The following is a 24,337-nucleotide window of genomic DNA, read 5'->3' on the forward strand; positions in this document are numbered from 1 at the left end:
TTATGCATTGTCGTTTCCAATGTAATGTCAGTTGAGCAGTCAAATGAACATTCATGTTTCTGAATAATCAGATTCATCAAAAACATCGCAAAAGTGTCGTTATCTGGTCCTACATCGTCTTCCGTTGGATAACGCCTTCTTATATGGGATGCTACAATACTTAAAATGTTCTAAACACTAACTGTTTCGTTCAATTTTGCTGTACACATATGACAATACTGACACACGTATACTAAAAACGTCAACTACTTGCTGGTGTAACCGACTAACTGTCGCGTTAACCTCCCTCACCTCTCCACAAAGACCGCAAGAGCTGTTGTGAACAGACATAGAGCAACATAGTCGCAAGTCGTCGGAGGCATGGTTAGAAATGTGAGACGGGTCTGCGAACAAATGTTTAAATACAAATTCCTGTTACAGCTGAGAGACCTCCCTTGTAAGTAGATTTTGCAGTTAGCTTGACGGAGTAGCGAGGATAAAAGCTAAGCAATGCATTCAATGAGGAATGTATGCAATAATCAATAGTCATTTTGTATCAGCATGCACAGTTATACACAGACAAAATAGTCTGCGCTATGCTTTTGGAAACACAGATATCTGCGGAGAGTGGTTGGCCCCTGAAATGTCCTCCACCTGCGCAACGTAGAAGGCTGAAGGGTTGCAGCACTTACTGGCAGCTCAAACGTGAGTGGCATGATGTCGCACAGAGAAGCCTTCTCTTCTCCGCCTTCTCGTACGTATCGGCGCCTGCAACAATAACAATGCAATGGCGCATTATAGCTCTTCTCCGTTATAAAAACTTTCAGTAAGCAGCGTCTTCAAGCTCTTAAATAGTGAAGAAAAGACATTTTAACACCATTAGTTGCTGTTTATTTACTGTTTGACTAGTTTCGGGCTTTGTTCATTCTCACAAGCCACCTGTTACTGAGAACGTATGGTAATACTTAGGTATTTGTATTCAGGAAGCCGAGCGGTTTCTAGGCGCTTCAGTCCGGAACCGCGCTGCTGCTACGGTCGCAGGTTCGAATCCTGCCTCGGGCATGGATGTGTGTGATGTCCGTGGGTTAGTTAGGTTTAAGTAGTTATAAGTCTAGGGGACTGATGACCTCGGATGTTAAGTCCTATAGAGCTTAGAGCCATCTGAACCATTTTTATTCAGGAAGACAGCGTGACACACAGTGCAATCCAGTAAGAACAAATTCTCCATTGTGTATAAAATATTGTCGTCAAGTGCATCACATCAGGCTGGATGATGAAAGGTAGCATAATAAACAAAACTATATATTATTCACATACATTAACATAATAATGTAATATGTAACTACATCTGTGGTATCTTGCAACGCAGATATAACACTCACTTAAATGAGATGACAAAGAGAACTGTCTACAGCAAACATAGCGCAAATACAAATACGCAAGTAGTTACCATACGAAACATGTTATCACCGATACCTTTATTATCCACGTGCTACACATCCACTCACCAAAAATTTTGTTGTCTGTAATAGGTGACTCGTAAAATGTGCAAAGCTCAAAACTAATCAGCCAGTAAATAAAAAACAGCTTTGGTGTTAAAATGATTTTTCTTCACCCGTTGTGAATATATACATGTTACGGCAAATGATATGTAATAAACTACTCAAAAAAGTTTAATATCACTTGTATACCGGGTGTAAACGATAATTTTTACAGCGTACCACAGCGGTGTAGAGGACGTCGAGATTAACAATTCGATATAGGACACTTGTGATCCACCAAGTTGGGAAATTGATACAAACAGGCCCAGAAAAACCACATGCGTTACAGCGCATGCGCGATTCCCGAGATTTTCAATATTCCTTTACTCTCTTGGCGCAAACTATTGGTCCTAGCGAAAAATTAAAGTTTATGCAGTTTATTTTATACTGGGACATTTTCGGTAGAGTTGCGGTTTTCGAGTTATTCAAGAAACACGCAGAAAAGTGGCAATCAAATGCCCTCCACCCCCGTACTCACCACACACAAGATCTTTAGTGCGTTGTTCATAACACCGTACAAAAATTTGCCTCTGTACGAATTATTTCCCATATTCGATCTTTTTTTATCTTCATTGACTGAGCTATTATAATGCCACCGGCTTAGTCATGCGCCTACAAATTACAAAACTGACGTTTGCGCAAATTTTACCTCATAATTTTTAAAACCTCACCATATTAAAGTTACAATTAAATGATTTGTCTGCCTGGCCTTCTTTCCACGAATGTACTCAGCTTGTGGGGATTAAATTGAGATCGGATTTTAAGCGTAAGTAGTTTATGCATAACTTTTACAAAAACTTCTTTGTTTCAATACCCTTAAGGGAATGTTCAGATTAATAGTGTTAACAAAGTAGCCAACTAATCCGGTGGCGTAAAAGCTGAGCAATGAAGGCCAAAAAGGTTAAGTTTGGGAAATAATTGTATAAATTGTATAAATAATTTATACAGTGGTAGGAGGGAGTGCCATACTAAAAACTTGTGGGTGGTGAGGGTGGGGACGCATTTAAAAGTCACATTTGATCGGTCTCCTTGATAATTCGAAAACCGCAGCTACTATGGAAAAAGTATCCCAGTACAGATTTAAGTTGCTATGAATTTCCTACAAAAAGATCCCACTAATTTTTTCTCTGGTGCCAATACTTTGCGCCTAGAGAGCGATAGACTGTTGGAAATCTCGCACGTCGCGCATGTGCTGTAGCTTAGGTGGGTTTTGTAGGTCAATTTGAGGTGGTTCCCCAACTTGATGGGTCACAAGTGTCTTATATCAAATTGTTAGCCCCCACTTCGTCTTCAGCCCTTCGGTACGTTGTAAACAAATATCGTTTCCACCCTGTATATGCGAATGTTTAGGCTTAGATTAAAGCCGAGCAGGGAATGAAAGGATGGTCCTTAAGAAACCAAAAAAATGAAAGCCAGTTTGTTCGAAAACACAGAACTGCACACCTGTGAAATCAAACTGCTGCTGGATAACATTAAATACCATAGTGTTCCACCTCAGGCCTTGTAACATTTTATGTAAATTGAAGATGGATGACGGAGAAAGGAAAGGAACCGTTGACAGAAGCTGCATCGGAACTTTATGCGGAATCAGCGGCAACGCGTGAAAATGTGTGCCGGACCGTGATACGAACCCGGAAACTCCTGCTTACTAGACAGTTGCGTTAACCACTGCACCATCCGGGCACTTTTTAGCGCAATTGAGAGGCCTGTCTCGGCAAGTCTCCCGGTCGACTCTTGTTCGCTCCTAGCGCCACCTACATGCAGTTCCCGTCCATAGCCTCCATTCTCGCTGCTTTGAAATTCCCGTAGAACATCTAACGTAATTGTACATTCGCACTTTGAAGGTGGTTGATTCGCCGTCCATAGATGCGAATGAATTATATGAATGCGTGGTGTCTGTTTTTTAGGACATGCCGAGACTTGTTCACAGGGCCGCCCTCTCCTGAGTCCATCCAGTGAGTGAGAAGGGTTCCAATGATGACACACCACAAGTTTCAACTAGTCCGAAGCACGTTCAGTCGCAGACAAATCGATTCGGTTGATTGTTGCCTACTGGAGGATGCTGTTCACAAAGTTGGAGCAATGTTTCCCTGCATCGCCCATGTGTTGAGTGTAGAACTGGACAGTTTATTGAAAGATCCTATCCTGATACTATGCAGCCCTAAAAATAGCCTCCAAAGCTATGAGGGGTGCCAGACATCCGTACGTGATACCAGTCCAAAACGTGACTCACCCACCACCTCCATCCAGAACGCGATGGATTGTGAGCATGGATCACACAGTGTTATTTGTACTCTTGTACAGTGATCGCCTGCCGCCACCAAAATCAAAGACTGCTCGGTGAAGAGAACTCGATGCCACCAATTAACGTTACGTCTTCATTGTTCACTGCCCATCTTCTTCAAAAAACAAGGAACGAGCAAGTTTGTATTTTTATTCCTAACGAAATTTTAGACGCCATACTGATCCTATGGACACGGTTGCGTGGTATCACACCCCTCCCACTTGCCGGCTAGAAACCTATGCGCTGTTCTGCTGCTTTCTTCTCGGAACATCTTCGACTCATAGTTTGTAGGTAGCCGTCATTAGTTGGTACTGCTGATCGTCGGCGACGACTATCAGGCAGGTCTTCCACGTTTCGTGTCTCACCATAGGTAATGAACGTTCGACTGACGTCTCTACGGCGTACACCAACTCTGCGGGCAAATTTCCGTATTGACAACCCTTCTTGTCCTAAAGTGAAAATGTGATTGCGATTGAAGTTGAAAATGATGGTGACAGGCATGGTGACAGACTGATCGGCGTACAGGAAGCCGCACTGTCCCGTACACGATTGGAGAGACAGCGTATTCTGCTGTACTGTACGGGTATGCAGGTTTGCTTTTCTCCGTCTACCTTGCGGTTACCTGTGGTCTAAATAGTACTGGGAAAGAAGTTTCCTATTTTTTTAAAAAAATATTAAAGAGCTATAAAAGTAATGGGGCTGTTAAGAAACCTCTTTTGGGCAATGTATAAAACCAGAGGTAACGTAGGAACCTCCTAGTGATGTTGGACAACCTTCATGTGGAATCAAATTTACTTAACACCTGGCAACAAAAAACAGTGTCGCCAGTTGCTAAGAGAGCTGTGAGAGCGCCTGGTTAAACAAAAATTGTCATTTTCTTGGATAAAGGAAAAAACTACTCTTAGTAAGTTAAGATATATTGAGGCCCGGGAAAAAGGAAAATAAAAGTCAACAAAATGAATTTTCTTGCAATACTGGGCATGTAGTAGCTTACAAGTTATGTGCAAAATATGAAACCTGTTTCAATCCCACTGAGAAAATGACATAACAACACTATTTTATGTTGGTTGGTTTAAAAGGAGGTGAAAGGGACCAAACTGCGAGATCATCGGTCCCTTGTTCCCAGTAAAACAATTACCCAAGGGAAACAAGAAAACAAAGAAGACTCACGGCACAATAACAGAATAAAGGAAGAACCAGAAGAACGACAGAAGGACAACAAACACTACAAAGGCCAAAACAGGACAAGAAAACCTCATAGAAACGCAAGAAACAGGGAGAAAAGATTAAAATCCAGAAATCTTATTACCATGGCTGGCTGCCCATTAGAATAAAAAAGGAGAAGCCAACCTCTCTGCAACACATTAAAACCTCCACCCGAAAAGCCCTAGGGTGAACGACACAGAAGGACAAAGGTTATGAACTAAAACTCAGATCAAATGATAAAAAACCCCCGCACGAATAAAACGTAAAACTAAAGCTGCTGTTGAGGCATTGTCGCCCAACACCGAAAGTAGGGTGCTGAGAAAGTTAAAAGTACGCCGCAAAGCGGCTAAAGTGGGCAGTCCAGCAAGAGGTGGACGACTGTCATTTGGGAGCCACAGCGAAACTGAGGTGGGTCCACGCGGCGGAGGAGAAACCATGTTTGTGCCACGTATGACCAATGTGGATTCGACAAAGGACAACTGATTCCCTGTGAGAAGCCTGCAGGGAAGATTTCCACACATTCGCAATCTCCTTAATGATCCGCAGTTTGTTGTGCATACTGTCATGCCACTCCGTCTCCCAAAGCTTAAAAACCTTGTGGTATAAGACAGAACGCAGGTTAGTTTCAGAGATGACCATCTCTAGGAGCAGTTTCCACTTAGCCTGTTTGACCAGCCTGTCAGCAAGTTCGTTGTCTGGAATTCCGATGTGTCCTTCGGTCCACACAAACACCACCGAGTGACTGGACCGTTCCAAGCCAGAGATGGACTTCTGGGTGTTCGCAACTAAAGAATAATGAGGATAGCACTGGTCGATAGCTTGTAAGTTGCTCAGCGAGTCAGAACAGAGAAGGAACGGATCACCAGAACGGGAACGGATGTACTGAAGTGCACGAGATATGGCCACAAGATCTGCAGTGAATACACTGCAGCCAGCGGTCAAAGAATGCTGTTCAATATGGTCTTTGTGGACATAGGCGAAGCCAACATTACCGTCAGCCATCGAGCTCTCAGTGTAAACCACTTCAGAGCCACAGAACACTTCAAGAATCGAGAGGCAGTGGCAGCAGAGAGCGGTGGTGTTAATGGAGTCCTTAGGGCCACATAAAAGGTCCAGACGAAGCTTCGGCGAGGTGTACACCATGGAGGTGTACTTGAATGGACTTCAAGTAGAGGGGGTAAAGGGAAGGACTCCAGTTCGGAGAGAAGGGATCGCACGCGAACTGCAGTTGTGAGCCCTGACCTGGGCCGCCGTTGTGGGAGATTAACTGCCGCGGGAGGGAAAATGAGACGGTAATCCGGATGTTCAGGAGAACTACGAATGTGTGCAACATAACTGGTGAGCAGTTGTGCACGACGGATCCGCAAAGGAGGGACTCCGGCCTCCACCAGGAACTGGTCACTGGACTCGTTCTAAAAGCTCCTGTCGCTAGGCGAACGCCACAGCGGTGCACTCGGTCAAGTGAACGCAACACTGAGGGCGCCGCAGAACCGTAAACCAGACTCCCATAGTCAAGGCGGGATTGAACAAGGGCTCTGTAGAGCTGCAGCAGCGTAGAGCGATCTGCACCCCGGTTGGTGCTGCTCAGGCAACGGAGGGCACTGAGGTGCTGCCAGCACTTCCGCTTAAGCTGATGAAGGTGAGGTAGCCAAGTCAATCGGACGTCGAAAACCAGTCTTAAGAATCTATATGTCTCCACTACAGTGAGTGGGTCGTCATTAACATAAAATTCAGGTTCCGGATGAACGGTACGACGCCGACAGAAGTGCATGACACACGACTTTGCGGCTGAAAACTGGAAGCCGTGGGCTAGAGCCCGTAAAAGCGCCTTGTGAATGGCTCCCTGTAGGCGCCGCTCAGCAACACCAGTACTGGAGGAGCAATACGAAATGCAGAAGTCGTCCGCATAAAGGGAAGGGGAGAGCGACGCCCCTACGGCTGCTGCTAGGCAGTTAATGGCCACTAAAAACAGAGATAAACTCAATACGAAAGCCTGCGGAATGCCATTCTCCTGAATACGGGGGTAGCTGTGGGAGGCACCGACTTGGACACGGAAACTACGGAGTGACAGTAAGTATTGGATAAAAATCGGGAGCGGGTCCCGAAGATCCCACTCATACAATGTGGCAAGGATATGATGTAGCCAGGTCGTGTCGTATGCATTACATAAGTCAAAAACGACGGCAGAGAGGTGATGGCGTATTGAAAAGGCTGTTCGGATGACAGATTCGAGGGACACAACATTGTCAGTGGTAGAATGACCCTGGCGAAAGCCTCCCTGATATGGAGCAGTAGGCCACGTGACTCTAGGCCCAACCCAATCGCCGACACTACATAACGTCCCAGCAACTTACAAAGAACGTTGGAGAGGTTGATGGGCCTGTAGCAATCCACATCAAGCGGATTTTTACCGGGTTTTAGCACCGGAGTCATGGCGCTCTCCCGCCATTGCAATGGAAAGACGCGATCGCACCAGATTCGGTTGAAGATGACGAGGAGATATCGTTATAGTCAGACGAGCGATGTTTAATCACCAAACTATTGATCCGTTCCGGCCCAGTAGCTGTGTCGTGGCAATGTGCAAGGGCGCTGAGGAGCTCTCACTCTGTAAATGGGGCGTTATAGGGTTCACTGTGGCGTGTAGTGAACGCGAGGACTTTCCCTTCCACCCGCCGTTTGAGGGTATGAAAGGCTGGGAGGTAATTCTCCGACACAGAGGCTCGAGCACAGTGCTCAGAAAAGTGCTCGGTAATCGCGTTTGCGTCGGTAAATAATGCGCCACTGATGTAAATGCCAGGGATGTAGGGGTCTGGTACCCAAAAAGACATCTGATCTTCGGCCAGACTTCGTAAGGTGAGGGATGGCACACAATGGTCGACACGTACCTCTCCCAACACTCCTGTTTCCAACGTTTTATAAGCAGGCGAATGCGGGCACGGAGCCGCTTAAAGGCTATTAGGTGATCTAGGGAAGGGTGCCGATTATGTCGCTGTAGAGCTCGCCGACGCTTTTTAATTGCCTCAGGGGCAACGAGGCATCGCGTTTCCCAGCGCAGAAGCGATCGTTGTAGTGACCTGCTCAATCACAACATCGATGGCACCATTTGGGGGTGATTCAAAGGTGATAGGAGAAGTGAAGGCTACCGAGTGTGCCTTGTTTAAAGACCATCTGGGTAGGCGTCCGTAGGCATGACGACATGGGGGTGACAGGAAGATGGGGAAGTGGTCACTACCACACAGGTCGTCATGTGCTCTCCAGTGGGTAGATGGGGGAAGTCCTGGGCCGCACATTGATAAATCAATGACCAAGTAACTACCATGAGCCACACTGAAGTGTGTGGCGGCCCCAGTATTTAAGAGGCAGAGGTCGAGTTGGGACAGCAAATTTTCAACATCTCTGCCACAGACAGTAAGCATGCGTTTATGGGCGTTAAAATCTCCCAAAAGTAGGAAAGGTTTAGAGAGTTGATCAATCAGTGCAGCCAATATGTTCAGGGGTACAGCACCATCTGCAGAGAGTTATTTCCTGCGTCGTCCATATCCTGACAGCCACAGCTTCAAGAGGAGTTTGAAGTGGCACAGCTTCACTACATACCGAGTTCAGGACACAAACGTGAACTCCACCTGTCAGCACGTTGTAGGTGTCGCCACCGGCGCCAACCTTGTGTGAATCCTCTGAAAAGCTAATCATTTGCATATCATGGCGTCTTCTTCCTGTCGGTTAAATATCGCGTCTGTAACACGTCATCTTCGTGGTGTAGCAATGGCCAGTAGTGTACAACAATTTCATTCTGAGTTATACACTAAACAATTACTTTTAGTAGCGCTTATTTGAGAAATATCAAACAAAAGCATTTAACAATGTGATCGATATGATTCAATTTTACTAGCACGTGCGACATTTGAAAGAAGCAAAGTATGTCTCATTAAACTACTTACTCCATCTACAACCAGCTCAATCAATAAAAACTCCGACAGAGCAGGCATCAGAAGGCGCGACGGTCCGATCGACCGCCGTGTATCCTCAACCGATAGGCGTCACTGGATGCGGATTTGGAAGAGTATGTGGTCAGCACAGCAGTCTCCCGGCCATTGTTAATGATCGTGATTGGAGCCGCTACTTCTCAGTCAGGTAGCTCCTTAATTGGTCTCACGAAGGGTGAGTGCACCTCGCCTGCTAACAGCGCTCGGCAGACCCTGACAATAATGGATCCAAGTGGTACCCAAGCCTGACAGCGCTTAACTTCGGTGATCTGGCGGGAATCTGTATTACCAGCGCAGCAAGGCCGTTGACAACGCAATGAATAAAGCATTATTAAATAACTGTTTGAATGAGGATTTGGAATTTCATAACATCGCAGATTACATAATAGAACGGGGCTGGAAATCTTACTCAGGTAACGTCAATCGACCGGATAAGTAGGTATTACACAATAGGTTCCCTTTGATATGTATATTAAGCAAATATGACGAAGTATAGTTCTTGGTGGTAGTATAATTCTACAACATTACTTTTCCTAGAGATAGACGAAGTATCGAGCTGCTGTGGCGGCGATGCTGACCATGATTGTGCAACCGTGGCTCTTCATGTAATACGCTCTATAAATCTCTTCTTAGCGTCGAAGTACTGACCCAGAGCATGTAATTATATGCTCTGCCGTTACGTGCTCCAGCCCGTTGAATCCGAGGCTCATTTGGAACAATTTATAAGCACTTTTGCATCACTCGTTGCTCCAATTGCTTTTTGCCGTAAGGCTGGCCGCAGGCTATATTCTGTATTCTATAACGGACGCGCTCGCTACGTTCCGTTCCATCTTTTGTATTCGTGCGTTCACCTCTCAAGTACCGACGGCCTTCTCTCCGTGTTTTTCCTATAGCCTACAACTTCAATCTTCTAAGCATGAAGTAGCCAGTTTGCACAAAATTTAATTCTGATATTTATATACAAATTTCGAACATTTTGTGTTATAAATACATTAAATGCATTAAAATAAACCACAGAAAATATAAAAAGTTTAAGAAAGCAACAATATTTTGATAAAATGTATAAAAATGTCATCTATACGAACAAAAATGTAAATGTTCATTTATTAAAAGCATAAATCTCTGAAAGTTCTTCACTGAGTGCTTTGAAATTTTGACACAACGTTGCATTCGAATACGAGCATGTTTCTATACAACTACTGGAGCGACATCTATATTAATAATAAATTTATAAGACTGTCGTGTCTGTCTGAACACTCTTCTCGAAAACTAGTAAATGATTTTTCATGCAGTTTTCGCAGATAACTTGAGAATACCCTGGGCACTGCATAGGCTTGATTTCATAAAAATCTAATCACGAAAAAAATATCCTGATTTAAAGTTTTATTTTAAACCGTCTTATTTGTTTCTGTTTGAACACGATGATCTCTTTCACTGGGTTTTCACAGGTAACATCAGCATAGCTTGGGGCACCACACAAGCTTTATTTCACTAAAATCAGATCATGGAAAAAAAGATGTCGTAGATGAAGGTTTTATCCATAGGCTTCTATTAATATTATAAAGGCGGAAGCAACTCTGTCCATTACATTTCTACAACTAACACGCTGAACCAATTTCTCTAAATCTGGTATGGAGATAGCTTGAACCCAGAGCAAAAACAAAGGCTGCTTCAGAAAGTGTGTAGTATTCGTTTGAAGAATGTTAAGCGAATTAGCGAAAAGTATTTAGTCTTTGAAACAGCTATTTACTCTTTGAATATTTAACTTAAGCATGTTTTGAAAATAGTTTTATCGGTTGATATGTGCTACGTTATACGATTCAAAGTAACGAATACAATGCTTATACAATCCTCAATGTGTTTAATCCACACTTCTACACTATTTACACGTGTGATGTGTAGCTACTCCGATAGCAGGATACATAGATGGATGCTCCTGGCCGTACCCCTGTGTACGCACTGCTCGGAGCGATGCTCCACATGTCGACGCTTCGGACGTTTGGGTAGCATGGGGAACGGTGAGAGCGGTGTGCACATCACGAGCTATTCTTACCCAAACAGGGAGACACATGAAGGCAGCTGGTGTTCTTGCACGTACAGCAGCTTATTTACTCACCATCACTCGTATGTGAGCCCAGCTGAGGGTAAGAGCTAGTCTCATAATATGTAAATACACATTTAATACAGAATGGGGAAACGTTGTTATCAAAAATCTCGAGAGGTACTTGACTGATTTACTTCAAAATCTTACACATTACTGTAATAAACATTCGGATGGACATAGGCTACACACTTTTAATATACAGGGTGATTATAATTAAAGTTACACTTTCAAACCTCTGTGGAAATATCACCACTGGTCAGAATGACGTCAAATTGCAACGGAATATTATCGGAGAAGGGGGAAAACGTATGGCAGAATAAATATAAGTAACTAAAAAATGTAGCAATAGATGGCCTGTAAGCATCATAATTTAACAGTGGTCGACTACAAATGACAAATGAATCATACAACAATGCCTAAGGTGTACGTTTGACGTTAGACAAACCGTACTACTCAGTTTGCATGGGTGTACAAGTGTAATGCTGTTAGTTACGTAAGCCCATCCACCATGACAAGGTCATAACACATCGGATGGGAAGAATCGGTTTTCAATCGTCCTGTGGCCAAAAACTGCATACAAAGCATCAGTCACATCCGTTTTTAATCGTCTTGAGGCCAAGAATTGCATAAAAAGCATCAATCACATGGGTTTTGGTTTTTAATTGTCCTGAGGCCAAAAACCCCATAAAAAGCATCTATCAAAATCAAATCGGATTATTAATTTCCGTGTGACTGGCGCGAAACATGTTCAGAATAGTGTCCACCGTTTTCTGTAACAAGTTGAAATCGAGAAACAACATGTTCCACAACTGATCAAGTGTTTCCGGGGTCACGCTCAGAATGTGTTGCGCAATGCGTGTCTTCAATGCACCTAAGTTTGCAACCGGAAGGCTGAACAAAACATCTTTCAGATAGCCCCACAGCCAGAAGTCATACGGATTACGATCAGGTGATCGGGACGACCAGGCTGCAGCGGAATGGCGGCTGATAATTCTAGCATTTCCGAAATGGCGCTTCAGCAGCTGTTTAACTGGATTTGCAATGTGCGGAGGTGCCCCATCTTGCATTAAAAAGATCCCATCCACACATCCACGCTGTTGGAGAACTGGAACTACGTGGTTGCGCAAAAGACACTCATAGTGTTTACCAGTGACGGTACAGGTAACAAGACCGGAAGCACCTGACTCTTCGAAAAAATATGGCCCTATGATAAATGATGCCGCACCCGCACCACACAGTGACCTTTTCAGGATGAAGTGGTACTGGTTGATTTTCGTGTGGATTTTCTGTTGCCCATATTCGACAATTCCGTGTATTGACATATCCTGTCAGGTGGGAGTGGGCTTCGTCAATCTCAAAATCTTCCACGGCCAATCATTGTCCACTTCCATGCGAGCAAGTAATTATAAAGCAAAGGTCTCTCTTGCTGACAGGTCAACAGGAAGCAACTCATGCACATGGGTAATTTTGAATGGATAGCAAAGAAGAATTTTTCGTAGGATTTTACGCACCGTGCTCAAGGGTAAGTCCAGTGTTCGGGCAATTCTCCGTGCACTACACGTTTGCACACGACCACTCGCCTCCTCCTGCATTGCTGTGGCCGCTGCTTCCACTGACGTCGAATCAATTCGCTTCTTCCCTCTACCGGGTTGCACACCAAAAGAGCTCTTTTTTTCGAATTTCCTAATCATTTTCTCCAGACCCATGGCAGTCATCTGACCAAAGCCTATTTTCAAATCCTTCAGCGCCCGGAACTTCAGCAGAGCGACGTGTGCAGTCATCATTCTTGTAATACAGATTTACAAGCAGAGCGCCATCCAGAATTGGGACAGTCAAAGCGAACGTCGCAGACGCGAAAGGTGGAAAAACCGTGTACCAGGTGTGTTTATACCAGCTTTAGGTCATGCGCTTGACAGGTGTTTTCATTTACTTAGTCTGACAAATACAGCGCACTCTATTGATCAATTTTCACGCTATTTTTTTCTTCTGCCATACGTTTTCCTCCTTCTCCGATAATATTCCTTTGCAAGTTGACGTCATTGTGACCAGTGGTGTTATTTCACAGTGTTTTGAAAGTTTAACTTTAATTATAATCACCCTGTATGTAAGACATAAATGTCTACGTGATATATAATAGGGAAATGTTGTTAGCAAAATCTGGAAACGTTCTTGACCAATTTACCGCAAATTTTTACAGGACACTAATAAACATTCGTGAGGACATAGGCTATATATATATTTGCAAGACACTCTATAGGTTTTCTGTTAAAACCAACTGCAAGCAAGGAGATGCTGTGCTTTGTCCATGTGCGGTTTTGTCTTCGTTTTGGCGATCTGTTTTAATTACGATAGTATGATATTTAAACCAATAGAAAGATTTTTCTCTCTTAGATATTATTTCTAATTATATATATTTTTAAATAAACATTGTATATACAACGATGTGCTGTTTTGTTTTCTTACACGTAATCGTTTTCACAGAAAATAAAAGAGTTGTATTTATGGCTTACAGAATCTGAATTTGCAATAATAATAATAAAAAGATCAAAATCAGAGAGAGGGGGAGGTGTAGATGGACAGAGAAGTGGGGAGGAAACGGGCATAGAGGGGGGCGGGGGATAAGGAGGAGATAGAAATAGGGGGAGGAAATGGACAGAGAGATGATGGGGTTTAGGATATATATCCAATTCCCACAGGTATTTAGCAACTGCAGGGTTCATACATGGATACAGAGTGTAGGTATTACAAATGTAGACTTCGATTGACTGCCAGCATACTGAAACGCAATAGTTTGCCAACAGAAAAGACTGCTTAAAAAGTCACTTACACCTTTTAAAGGGTGATGCTGCTCATGGAAGTGGTACTTATATCCTGTTTGATTGACAGGAATCATCGAGAGGGAAGAATAAAACAAAAAGAAGATAGTGCTAATGGTCACAGGCTTGTTTAAACCGCGGGAGAAAGTAAGAGAAATGTCGAATGTTTGAAAACGTAAAACTCCACTGGCAATGTGGAATCAGTCTTTCAAAACAGTTGGAGACCGTGATAATAACTAACACTGAAGCAAATGTGTTATTTGTTTCCATCTTTCCGACCGAAGGAGGTGGCTCTATGGTAAGGCGGACCCGTCCGCCCATCCAGCGTCAGTTTTCCCATGGTTTCCCTAAATCACTTAAGGGAAAAGTCGGACTTGTGTCTCTGAAAGGATGCGGTCTTTTAATACCCCCATCCCTCCCCAATTTGAGCTTGTGCTCCAACTGTAATGACCGAGTCGTAATTGGTACGTTCTATCCTAATCTTCGTTCCTACCTTCCGCGTTATCGACAGTGAAGGGAAGTGCAAAGAATATTAATACAGCCCGTCCTATGCATAGAGTTTTCAAATGAGGGCAGGTAAGCGCCGGCTGCGGGTACCTGAGCCTGGAGAGGTTCCTGGAGAGCAGGTTCTTGCGAGTGAGCTCGTAGTGGTTGCGGAAGTGGCACACGCGCCGCCCGTCGTCCCTGCGGACCGGGTCCAGAGCCGCCATCGCCGTCTCCACGTGCCGCGGGTCGCACCAGCACAGGTCCCAGTTGCTCTTCAGGAACTCCACCTGACACCACGAGCCATAAGAGCTGTACATCCAAACAGTTAAGTACAAGCGGTTTACAGTGTTTAGTTTAGTTTTGAGTCTCACACACACACACACACACACACACACACACACACACACTACATTACATCGTGGTCTTGCGGTAGCGTTCTCGCATCCCGCGCACGGGGTCCCGGGTTCGATTCCCGTCGGGGTCACGGATTTTCTCTGCCTCGAGATGACTGGGTGTTGTGTGTCTTTCATCATCATTGACTCGTAAGTCGCCGAAGTGGCGTCAGCTAAAAAGGACTTGCAATTTCGGCGGCTGAACACCCCGCATGGGGTCTCCCGGCCAACAATGCCGTACGATCATTTCATTTCACTACATTACACCATTATCCTGCCACTCTCCTCCCATCTACGCCAAAAAGTGAAATAAGTAAGATACATGAAAAACACGAATTCTTTACAGACGAATGGAAAAACTAGTAGAAGCCAACCACGGGGAAGATCAGTTTGGATTCCGTAGAAACACTGTATCACGTGAGGCAATACTGACCTTACGACTTATCTTAGAAGAAAGATTAAGGAAAGGCAAATCTACGTTTCTAGCATTTGTAGACTTAGAGAAAGCTTTTGACAATGTTGACTGGAATACTGTCTTTCAAATTCTAAAGGTGGCAGGGGTAAAATGCAGGGAGCGAAAGGCTATTTACAATTTGTACAGAAACCAGATGGCAGTTATAAGAGTCGATGGACATGAAAGGGAAGCAGTGGTTGGGAAGGGAGTAAGACAGGGTTGTAGCCTCTCCCCGATGTTGTTCAATCTGTATATTGAGCAAGCAGTAAAGGAAACAAAAGAAAAATTCGGAGTAGGTATTAAAATTCATGGAGAAGAAATAAAAACTTTGAGGTTCGCCGATGACATTGTAATTCTGTCAGAGACAGCAAAGGACTTGGAAGAGCAGTTGAATGGAATGGACAATGTCTTGAAAAGAGGATATAAGATGAACATCAACAAAAGCAAAACAGGAATAATGGAATGTAGTCTAATTAAGTCGGGTGATGCTGAGGGAATTAGATTAGGAAATGAGACACTTAAAGTAGTAAAGGAGTTTTGCTATTTGGAGAGCAAAATAACTGAAGATGGTCGAAGTAGAGAGGATATAAAATGTAGACTGGCAATGGCAAGGAAAGCGTTTCTGAAGAAGAGAAATTTGTTAACATCGAATATAGATTTAAGTGTCAGGAAGTCATTTCTGAAAGTATTTGTATGGAGTGTAGCCATGTATGGAAGTGAAACGTGGACGATAAATAGTTTGGACAAGAAGAGAATAGAAGCTTTCGAAATGTGGTGCTACAGAAGAATGCTGAAGATTAGATGGGTAGATCACATAATTAATGAGGAAGTATTGAATAGGATTGGGGAGAAGAGAAGTTTGTGGCACAACCTGACCAGAAGAAGGGATCGGTTGGTGGGACATGTTCTGCGGCATCAAGGGATCACCAATTTAGTATTGGAGGGCAGCGTGGAGGGTAAAAATCGTAGAGGGAGACCAAGAGATGAATACACTAAGCAGATCCAGAAGGATGTAGGTTGCAGTAGGTACTGGGAGATGAAAAAGCTTGCACAGGATAGAGTAGCATGGAGAGCTGCATCAAACCAGTCTCAGGACTGAAGACCACAACAACAACAACATGAAAAACAGTCTATTTTATTTTAAATACTCTGGTGAAGCGAAATACAATCACAATTTTTTCCCTCGATTTATTGATACATGAAACATGTATTCGTCCCTGAATCGTTGCGCGTAAACACTGCACATTACTTAAAATACGCAACCATAGCGTCTTTATTTAACTTGAAGACTAACTTCTTACGCGCAGTAATATTAGTTATTTAAAAATCTGATTAATATAACAACAAATGAAACAATATCTAATACTGTAATGCAAATCAAAACAAGAATTAATAGATAATTTGGAAGAAATATATAAGGTCGCAAACCGCCTCAGTAGCTGAGTGGTGAGCGTGGCTATCTGGCATGTGGAGGACGCGGGTACGTTTCCTGGTACTGCCACGGATTTTTCCTTGGTGGAGGCAGTGGAACGAGGTGCACTCAGCCTCGTGATGCCAGGTGAGGAGCCACTTAGTAGAGTAGTAGCGGATACAGCTCACGAAAGCAGCAATGGCCGGGAGAGCAGTGAACTGACGCCACGACCCTCCATACCGCATCCAGTGATACCACTAGCAGAGGATGACATGGCGGTCGGTCGGTACAGATGGACCCGCCAGGGCCTGCGAACAGACTTAATGCTTTTTTTGAAAATAAGTTTGAATATCCATGTAAAAATGTAATTGTTAACGAAACGTATTTGCTCAGCAACCTAAATTCTTGTCTTACTTAAATGAGCTTTTCCTCTGTACATAGAAAATGGTCCGTTATTTTTTGAAAAATCAGTATTTTGTGATTTTTCATTTCTACCTAGCTTATACGTCCTTATCTTCATTTATATTCTGCGAATCATAGTATACGTTGTGCCAGAGGGTACACTCTTCTGAACCATAACGTCTGTGCGAAGAATTAATGTTTGTGCGCCTGTTTGCGAGCAGTTATTTCTGCAACTTTATCTGCACTGTTTCTACGGGTTAGACACGTTGAGTATTGAAGACATTGGTGATTTTCACGCTAAAAGATGAGCCTTGGTGTTTTCCAAATACCTTCTTAAGAGATGTATGGAGTATCGCTTCGAGTTCTGCCAGTTAAGACTTTTCGGCGTTACTATTACTCTCTCTCGACGGTCAAACAAGGCAGTGACCATTAGCCCCCATTCTTTTCTCCTAATAATAGGGTTTCCAAACCGGATAACAATTCCTGACTCATTCTACAATATAAAATTTTTTTTAATTTTTTTAGCCTAGAGAAAGAACCGTCAAAATTTCCACCAGCCGTGGATTTGTTAGATACAGGGCGGCTGTAAATTATTATCGATATTAGCTATGTCGGAAACGGAAAAGAAATTTCACGTGAAAATGTCATTGAAAATCTTGTGTGACTCATTATTTAGATATTTGTCACAGGCGGTAGACATGGAATCTCTATAGAAAACTTCATTCCTAGAAACAAGATATTTACTTGCGAATAAGTTTTGACAATCAACCTCACAAAGCTCGTAGAAGTGCTTCTTTGCTGCATTTACTCGTTTCTTAGGCGATTTCCACTCAATGGCTTTTCTTTCACAGTTATTGAAAGTTTCGTCTTGTAATCTGTCGCCCTGACCCTTTGGTGGTACCTACTTGTGACAGCGACCGAGCAATATGGCGCAGTGGTAACACAATGGATTCGCTTTCGGGAGACCGACGGAAAAAATCCCTGTCGGGACATTTAGATTTAGGTTTTCCGTGATTTACATACATCACTCCTGGGAAATGCCGTGATGGTTCCTTTGAAAAGGACGTAGTCGATCTCCTTTCCCGATACTATAGTACTTCGAGTTTGGGCTCAAATAATCTGACTGTCGACGGGTCGTTAAACTCGAAACTTCCTTCCGTCATATTTCGTCGTCGATGGGACGGTAGATCGTAATCTTCCGTCTTGACGCGCGGTGTACTCGCGATGTCTCAGGCGCCTTTCCACGGTTCGTGTGACTCCCACCGTCGGAGGTTCGAGACCTCCCTCGGGCATAGGTGTGTGTGTTTGTGTTGTCCGTAGCGTAAGCTACTTTAAGTTAGATTAAGTAGTGTGTAAACCTAACGACCGATGACCTAAGCAGTTTGGTCACATAGGAACTTACCACCACCTCTTCCGACTTGGTTTCTCATAGCACGGATTCCAAGAAGGGATATGCAAGACATTAGGTGGCATATTAATACATTCTACAGGTTGATATTGTGCCGGAAAGAATGAGATTATGTTTTTAACCTACTGCTACACTTCGTTTGTTACATTTCTTACAATTACGTATCATTCTGCCAGACACTTACAGGGTGTTTCAAAAATGACCGGTATATTTGAAACGGCAATAAAAACTAAACGAGCAGCGATAGAAATACACCGTTTGTTGCAATATGCTTGGGACAACAGTACATTTTCAGGCAGACAAACTTTCGAAATTACAGTAGTTACAATTTTCAACAACAGATGGCGCTGCGGTCTGGGAAACTCTATAGTACGATATTTTCCACATATCCACCATGCGTAGCAATAATATGGCGTAGTCTCTGAATGAAATTACCCGAAACCTTTGACAACGTGTCTGGCGGAATGGCTTCACATGCAGATGAAATGTACTGCTTCAGCTGTTCAATTGTTTCTGGATTCTGGCGGTACACCTGGTCTTTCAAGTGTCCCCACAGAAAGAAGTCACAGGGGTTCATGTCTGGCGAATAGGGAGGCCAATCCACGCCGCCTCCTGTATGTTTCGGATAGCCCAAAGCAATCACACGATCATCGAAATATTCATTCAGGAAATTAAAGACGTCGGCCGTGCGATGTGGCCGGGCACCATCTTGCATAAACCACGAGGTGTTCGCAGTGTCGTCTAAGGCAGTTTGTACCGCCACAAATTCACGAAGAATGTCCAGATAGCGTGATGCAGTAATCGTTTCGGATCTGAAAAATGGGCCAATGATTCCTTTGGAAGAAATGGCGGCCCAGACCAGTACTTTTTGAGGATGCAGGGACGATGGGACTGCAACATGGGGCTTTTCGGTTCCCCATATGCGCCAGTTCTGTTTATTGACGAAGCCGTCCAGGTAAAAATAAGCTTCGCCAGTAAACGAAATGCTGCCCACATGCATATCGCCGTCATCAATCCTGTGCACTATATCGTTAGCGAATGTCTCTCGTGCAGCAATGGTAGCGGCGCTGAGGGGTTGCCGCGTTTGAATTTTGTATGGATAGAGGTGTAAACTCTGGCGCATGAGACGATATGTGGACGTTGGCGTCATTTGGACCGCAGCTGCAACACGGCGAACAGAAACCCGAGGCCGCTGTTGGATTACCTGCTGCACTAGTTGTGCGTTGCCCTCTGTGGTTGCCGTATGCGGTCGCCCTACCTTTCCAGCACGTTCATCCGTCACGTTCCCAGTCCGTTGAAATTTTTCAAACAGATCCTGTATTGTATCGCTTTTCGGTCCTTTGGTTACATTAAACCTCCGTTGAAAACTTCGTCTTGTTGCAACAACACTGTGTTCTAGGCGGTGGAATTCCAACACCAGAAAAATCCTCTGTTCTAAGGAATAAACCATGTTGTCTACAGCACACTTGCACGTTGTGAACAGCACACACTTGCAGCAGAAAGACGACGTACAGAATGGCGCACCCACAGACTGCGTTGTCTTCTATATCTTTCACATCACTTGCAGCGCCATCTGTTGAAAATTGTAACTACTGTAATTTCGAAAGTTTGTCTGCCTGAAAATGTACTGTTGTCCCAAGCATATTGCAACAAACGTTGTATTTCTATCGCTGCTCGTTTAGTTTTTATTGCCGTTTCAAATATACCGGTCATATTTGAAACACCCTGTAAGAACGACAATGAATCTCTATGTGAACAGACGGTTTTTCACCTCACACCCCAAAGCGTTATATTTGGTGTATTTAGCGTTACCTTGGAATTGATCAACAAACAGGCTGGACATACCCTTATATGGTGAGATGGGGAAACACGTAATGCACCCAGAAACGTTGTGGAACATGATCTTTTTGGTTGTCCAGGTGTTATAATATGGAGAACCATGATGTTGCAAGCTCGTAATGGCCTCCAAATCTATGGATACGGAACACTCAATCGTCAACGTTATTGTGACACTCTACTCCTTCCCCATGCGCAACTTTACTGTGGTACATTCATCCCGACCTTATTTTTGTGGATGAGAACCGTATGGAACAGCGCACTAGATGGGAAAGGGGGGTGGGGTGGGGTGGAGGGAGAGGTTCTTGCAACAAGTTGGAGAAAGAGGAAATCTGGCGAACGGACAGACCTGCCGGTTCCCTTGACTTAAATTCTACCGAGCTTATGTGGGATCCGTTGTGGAGAATTATTGCAGCAACGATCGTCCAGCAGTTATCAACCGCGTTGGTGGAGTAATGGAAGCCTCTGTTACAAGAAACCGCTACCAACCAGCATGGGAGCACGTTGACGATTTTTACCTGTTGTCCATGGTGATCACAAAGCCTATTAAGAACCATGTTCCGCCTTTGTAATGTACAGGCGACCATCATAAATCGTGGTGATTTTAGTGTAATTATTGTCTTCGAATAAAAGTTCCATTTCTGTTCTTCTCATGCGTATTTCTTCCCGTTACCACCTTTCCTATACTGTAGAAGTTCTTTCTATGACTGGTCTAAGTTCATCGAACTATAATACCTGATAATGATACATCATGCGAAAGTTACTTTCGCCCATAAGTTCTGCGTGCCAGTGCATTTGAATGACATATGGTCAAGGAATGAAATAGTCCTCGCCATGTGCCACCCTCTCTGGACGTTATGCTTAACTCATTGTTGCCAGAGGTGCAGGCGCCTCGGCGCTCTTCTATGTGTTGCTGTGTCTCTTATCTCCCAGAGGACACAGAGCACATGAAGTCAAAAACTTCCCAGAGTATGTTAAGGTCCTTCAGGTATTGTGTTGGAAATTTTGTCGTGATGTTGGGCAACAACATCTACGATTAGTTATGCTCTGCAGTAGTCCAGTGCCAATCTGCTGCCATATAATCTATACTAACAATAAAAATGTAAATACGCCTTGCCTGTCTGTTTGAACACGCTAATCTCTAAAACTACTTGAATTTTCGTGGGGTTTTCGCAGGTAATTTGAGTGCAACTTAGAGCAACAATAGGCTTCACTTCACCAACATTGGATCGCGAAATAAAAAACAAAGATATGCCGATTTAAAGTTTTATCTAAAATAGTTGTGTCCGTCTGTTTGGAGAAATTTATCTCCAAAACACCTAGCCTAATTTTCGTGGGGTTTTCACAGGTAACATGAGCGTAGCTTGGGGCAATGCATAGGCTTCATTCCATCAAAATCGGATAGCGGAAAAGAAGATATCATCACTTAAGTTTCATCTACAACAGTCTTGTCTGCTTCCGATTCAGTTTGAACCCTGTAATCTCCAAAATGACTAGACGAATTTTCATAAGGTTTTCACAGATAACTTGAGCGTAGTTTGAGGCAAAATACAGGCTTTACTCCACCAAAATCGGATTTCAGTTTAAAGTTTTATTTAAAACAGTCGCCCCTGACTGTATGATGGTGATTTAAAGTATTATTTAAAAGCGTAGTTCCTGTCTGTTTTCACACGTTAATCTCCAAAGTTACTGCACGAAGTTTCCTGGGGTTTTCACAGGTATTTTGAGTGTAGTTTGTGCAACATATAGTTGGCTCTGAAGAGAAAGAAAGATGCCAGAATGTATTTGTCATCGTCATTGGGGTCCAGCACCTGGTGTGATGTTTTTGGGGTGCCATTAGGCATACAACATGATCGTCTCAGGTCCGTATGGCTGGTAATTTGGACGATGTTAAGGCTGATGGCTGTGGTCTCCCTTCGAGGTATCTGTGATTCTTTTTTTTCAACAAGACAATGCCGGGTAGTATGTTGCCCGTGCTGTCCTGTTCTACCCCGATAAAGAGGGAGATCGACTGTCGCTCTGCCAGCACGTCTCCAGCTCTTTCACTGAAAGAACACGTCTGATCACGGACTGCAGAGAGACTACCACACCACCACTCGCCAGTCACTGCGACTGATGAATTCTGGTACGAAGATGGAGCATCATGGAGTAACGTACCTGTACCTCTCATCCAAGCTGAATTTGACTGGAGCCGGCCGTTAGTGGCCGAGCGGTTCTAGGCGTTACTGTCTGGAACCGCGCGACCGCTACGGTCGCAGGTTCGAATCCTGCCTCGGACAGGGATGTGTGTGATGTCCTTAGGCTAGTTAGGTTTAAGTAGTTCTAAGTTCTAGGGGACTGATGACCTGAGATGTTAAGTCCCATAGTGCTCAGAGCCATTTTTGAATTTGACTGGAAGCCCAGCAGATGGCCACTGTTCACATCTACATTTACGTGATTACTCTGCTACTCACAATAAAGTGTCTGGCACAGGGTTCAATGAACCACCTTCAAGCTATCTCTACTGTTCCACTCTCGAACGGGGCGTGGGAAAAACGAGCACTTAAATTTTTCTGTGCGAGCCCAGATTTCTCTTAAGTTATCGTGATGATCATTTCTCTCTATGTAGGTGGGTGCCAACAGAGTGTTTTCGCAATTCTTATCAAATTTCGCACTTTATAGATCCCCAAATCACCAACAAATTTAATCCTGTGTTCCTCCTATTCTGCTGTATACGTACAGTGAGGATAATTACGTTATTTGCTATCATTTTGGGTGTTGCAACTTCAATGGTCAGTAGTGTTTTTAGAGTTTAGTGAGATATCGTGGTCCTTCCAGCTTTAAAAATAGTTTCCATATTTTAGCCAGATTTCGTCCAGAGCACCATATGTATCTAGCGATCACATTATTCACTGCAAATACTCGGAGTTGAGCTCAGTAAGTTACTTAATTTCAAACCATCACAATAATCGTGCCCACTTTGAAAATAGCCAAGTTATTATAAAACTAAATTCTAGGACTATAAGGTGAGGAACAGAACTGTTGTTGTTGTTGTTGTTGTTGTGGTCTTCAGTCCTGAGACTGGTTTGATGCAGCTCTCCATGCTACTCTATCCTGTGCAAGCTTCTTCATCTCCCAGTACCTACTGCAACCTACATCCTTCTGAATCTGCTTAGTGTATTCATCTCTTGGTCTCCCTTACGATTTTTACCCTCCACGCTGCCCTCCAATGCTAAATTTGTGATCCCTTGATGCCTCAAAACATGTCCTACCAACCGATCCCTTCTTCTAGTCAAGTTGTGCCACAAACTTCTCTTCTCCCCAATCCTATTCAATACCTCCTCATTAGTTACGTGATCTACCCACCTTATCTTCAGCATTCTTCTGTAGCACCACATTTCGAAAGCTTCTATTCTCTTCTTGTCCAAACTGGTTATCGTCCATGTTTCACTTCCATACATGACTACACTCCATACAAATACTTTCAGAAACGACTTCCTGACACTTAACTCTATACTCGAAGTTAACAAATTTCTCTTCTTCAGAAACGATTTCCTTGCCATTGCCAGTCTACATTTTATATCCTCTCTACTTCGACCATCTTCAGTGTCTCATTTCTTAATCTAATCCCCTCAGCATCACCCGATTTAATTTGACTACATTCCATTATCCTCGTTTTGCTTTTGTTGATGTTCATCTTATATCCTCCTTTCAAGACACTGTCCATTCCGTTCAACTGCTCTTCCAAGTCCTTTGCTGTCTCTGACAGAATTACAATGTCATCGGCAAACCTCAAAGTTTTTACTTCTTCTCCATGAATTTTAATACCTACTCCGAATTTTTCTTTTGTTTCCTTTACTGCTTGCTCAATATACAGATTGAATAACATCGGGGAGAGGCTACAACCCTGTCTCATTCCTTTCCCAACCACTGCTTCCCTTTCATGCCCCTCAACTCTTATAACTGCCATCTGGTTTCTGTACAAATTGTAAATAGCCTTTCGCTCCCTGTATTTTACCCCTGCCACCTTCAGAATTTGAAAGAGAGTATTCCAGT

General features: G+C 43.6%; 1 protein-coding gene across 1 annotated transcript in view; it reads right to left on the reverse strand.

The window, feature by feature from the left end:
* The window catches only part of LOC126474646 (probable tubulin polyglutamylase TTLL9), a 141,298-nt gene that overhangs the window by 87,868 nt on the left and 29,093 nt on the right, over nucleotides 1-24,337 (reverse strand). The window contains exons 2-3 of the mRNA XM_050102125.1: nucleotides 14,511-14,686; nucleotides 672-747 (exon numbers count right to left, since the gene is read on the reverse strand). Coding sequence (XP_049958082.1) covers nucleotides 672-747; nucleotides 14,511-14,623 — 189 coding nt within the window. The 5' untranslated portion in view covers nucleotides 14,624-14,686. The remainder of the gene's footprint in view (nucleotides 1-671; nucleotides 748-14,510; nucleotides 14,687-24,337) is intronic.

This window comes from Schistocerca serialis, chromosome 4 (genome assembly GCF_023864345.2).
Source record: "Schistocerca serialis cubense isolate TAMUIC-IGC-003099 chromosome 4, iqSchSeri2.2, whole genome shotgun sequence".
NCBI classification, from domain to species: Eukaryota; Metazoa; Arthropoda; class Insecta; order Orthoptera; family Acrididae; genus Schistocerca; species Schistocerca serialis.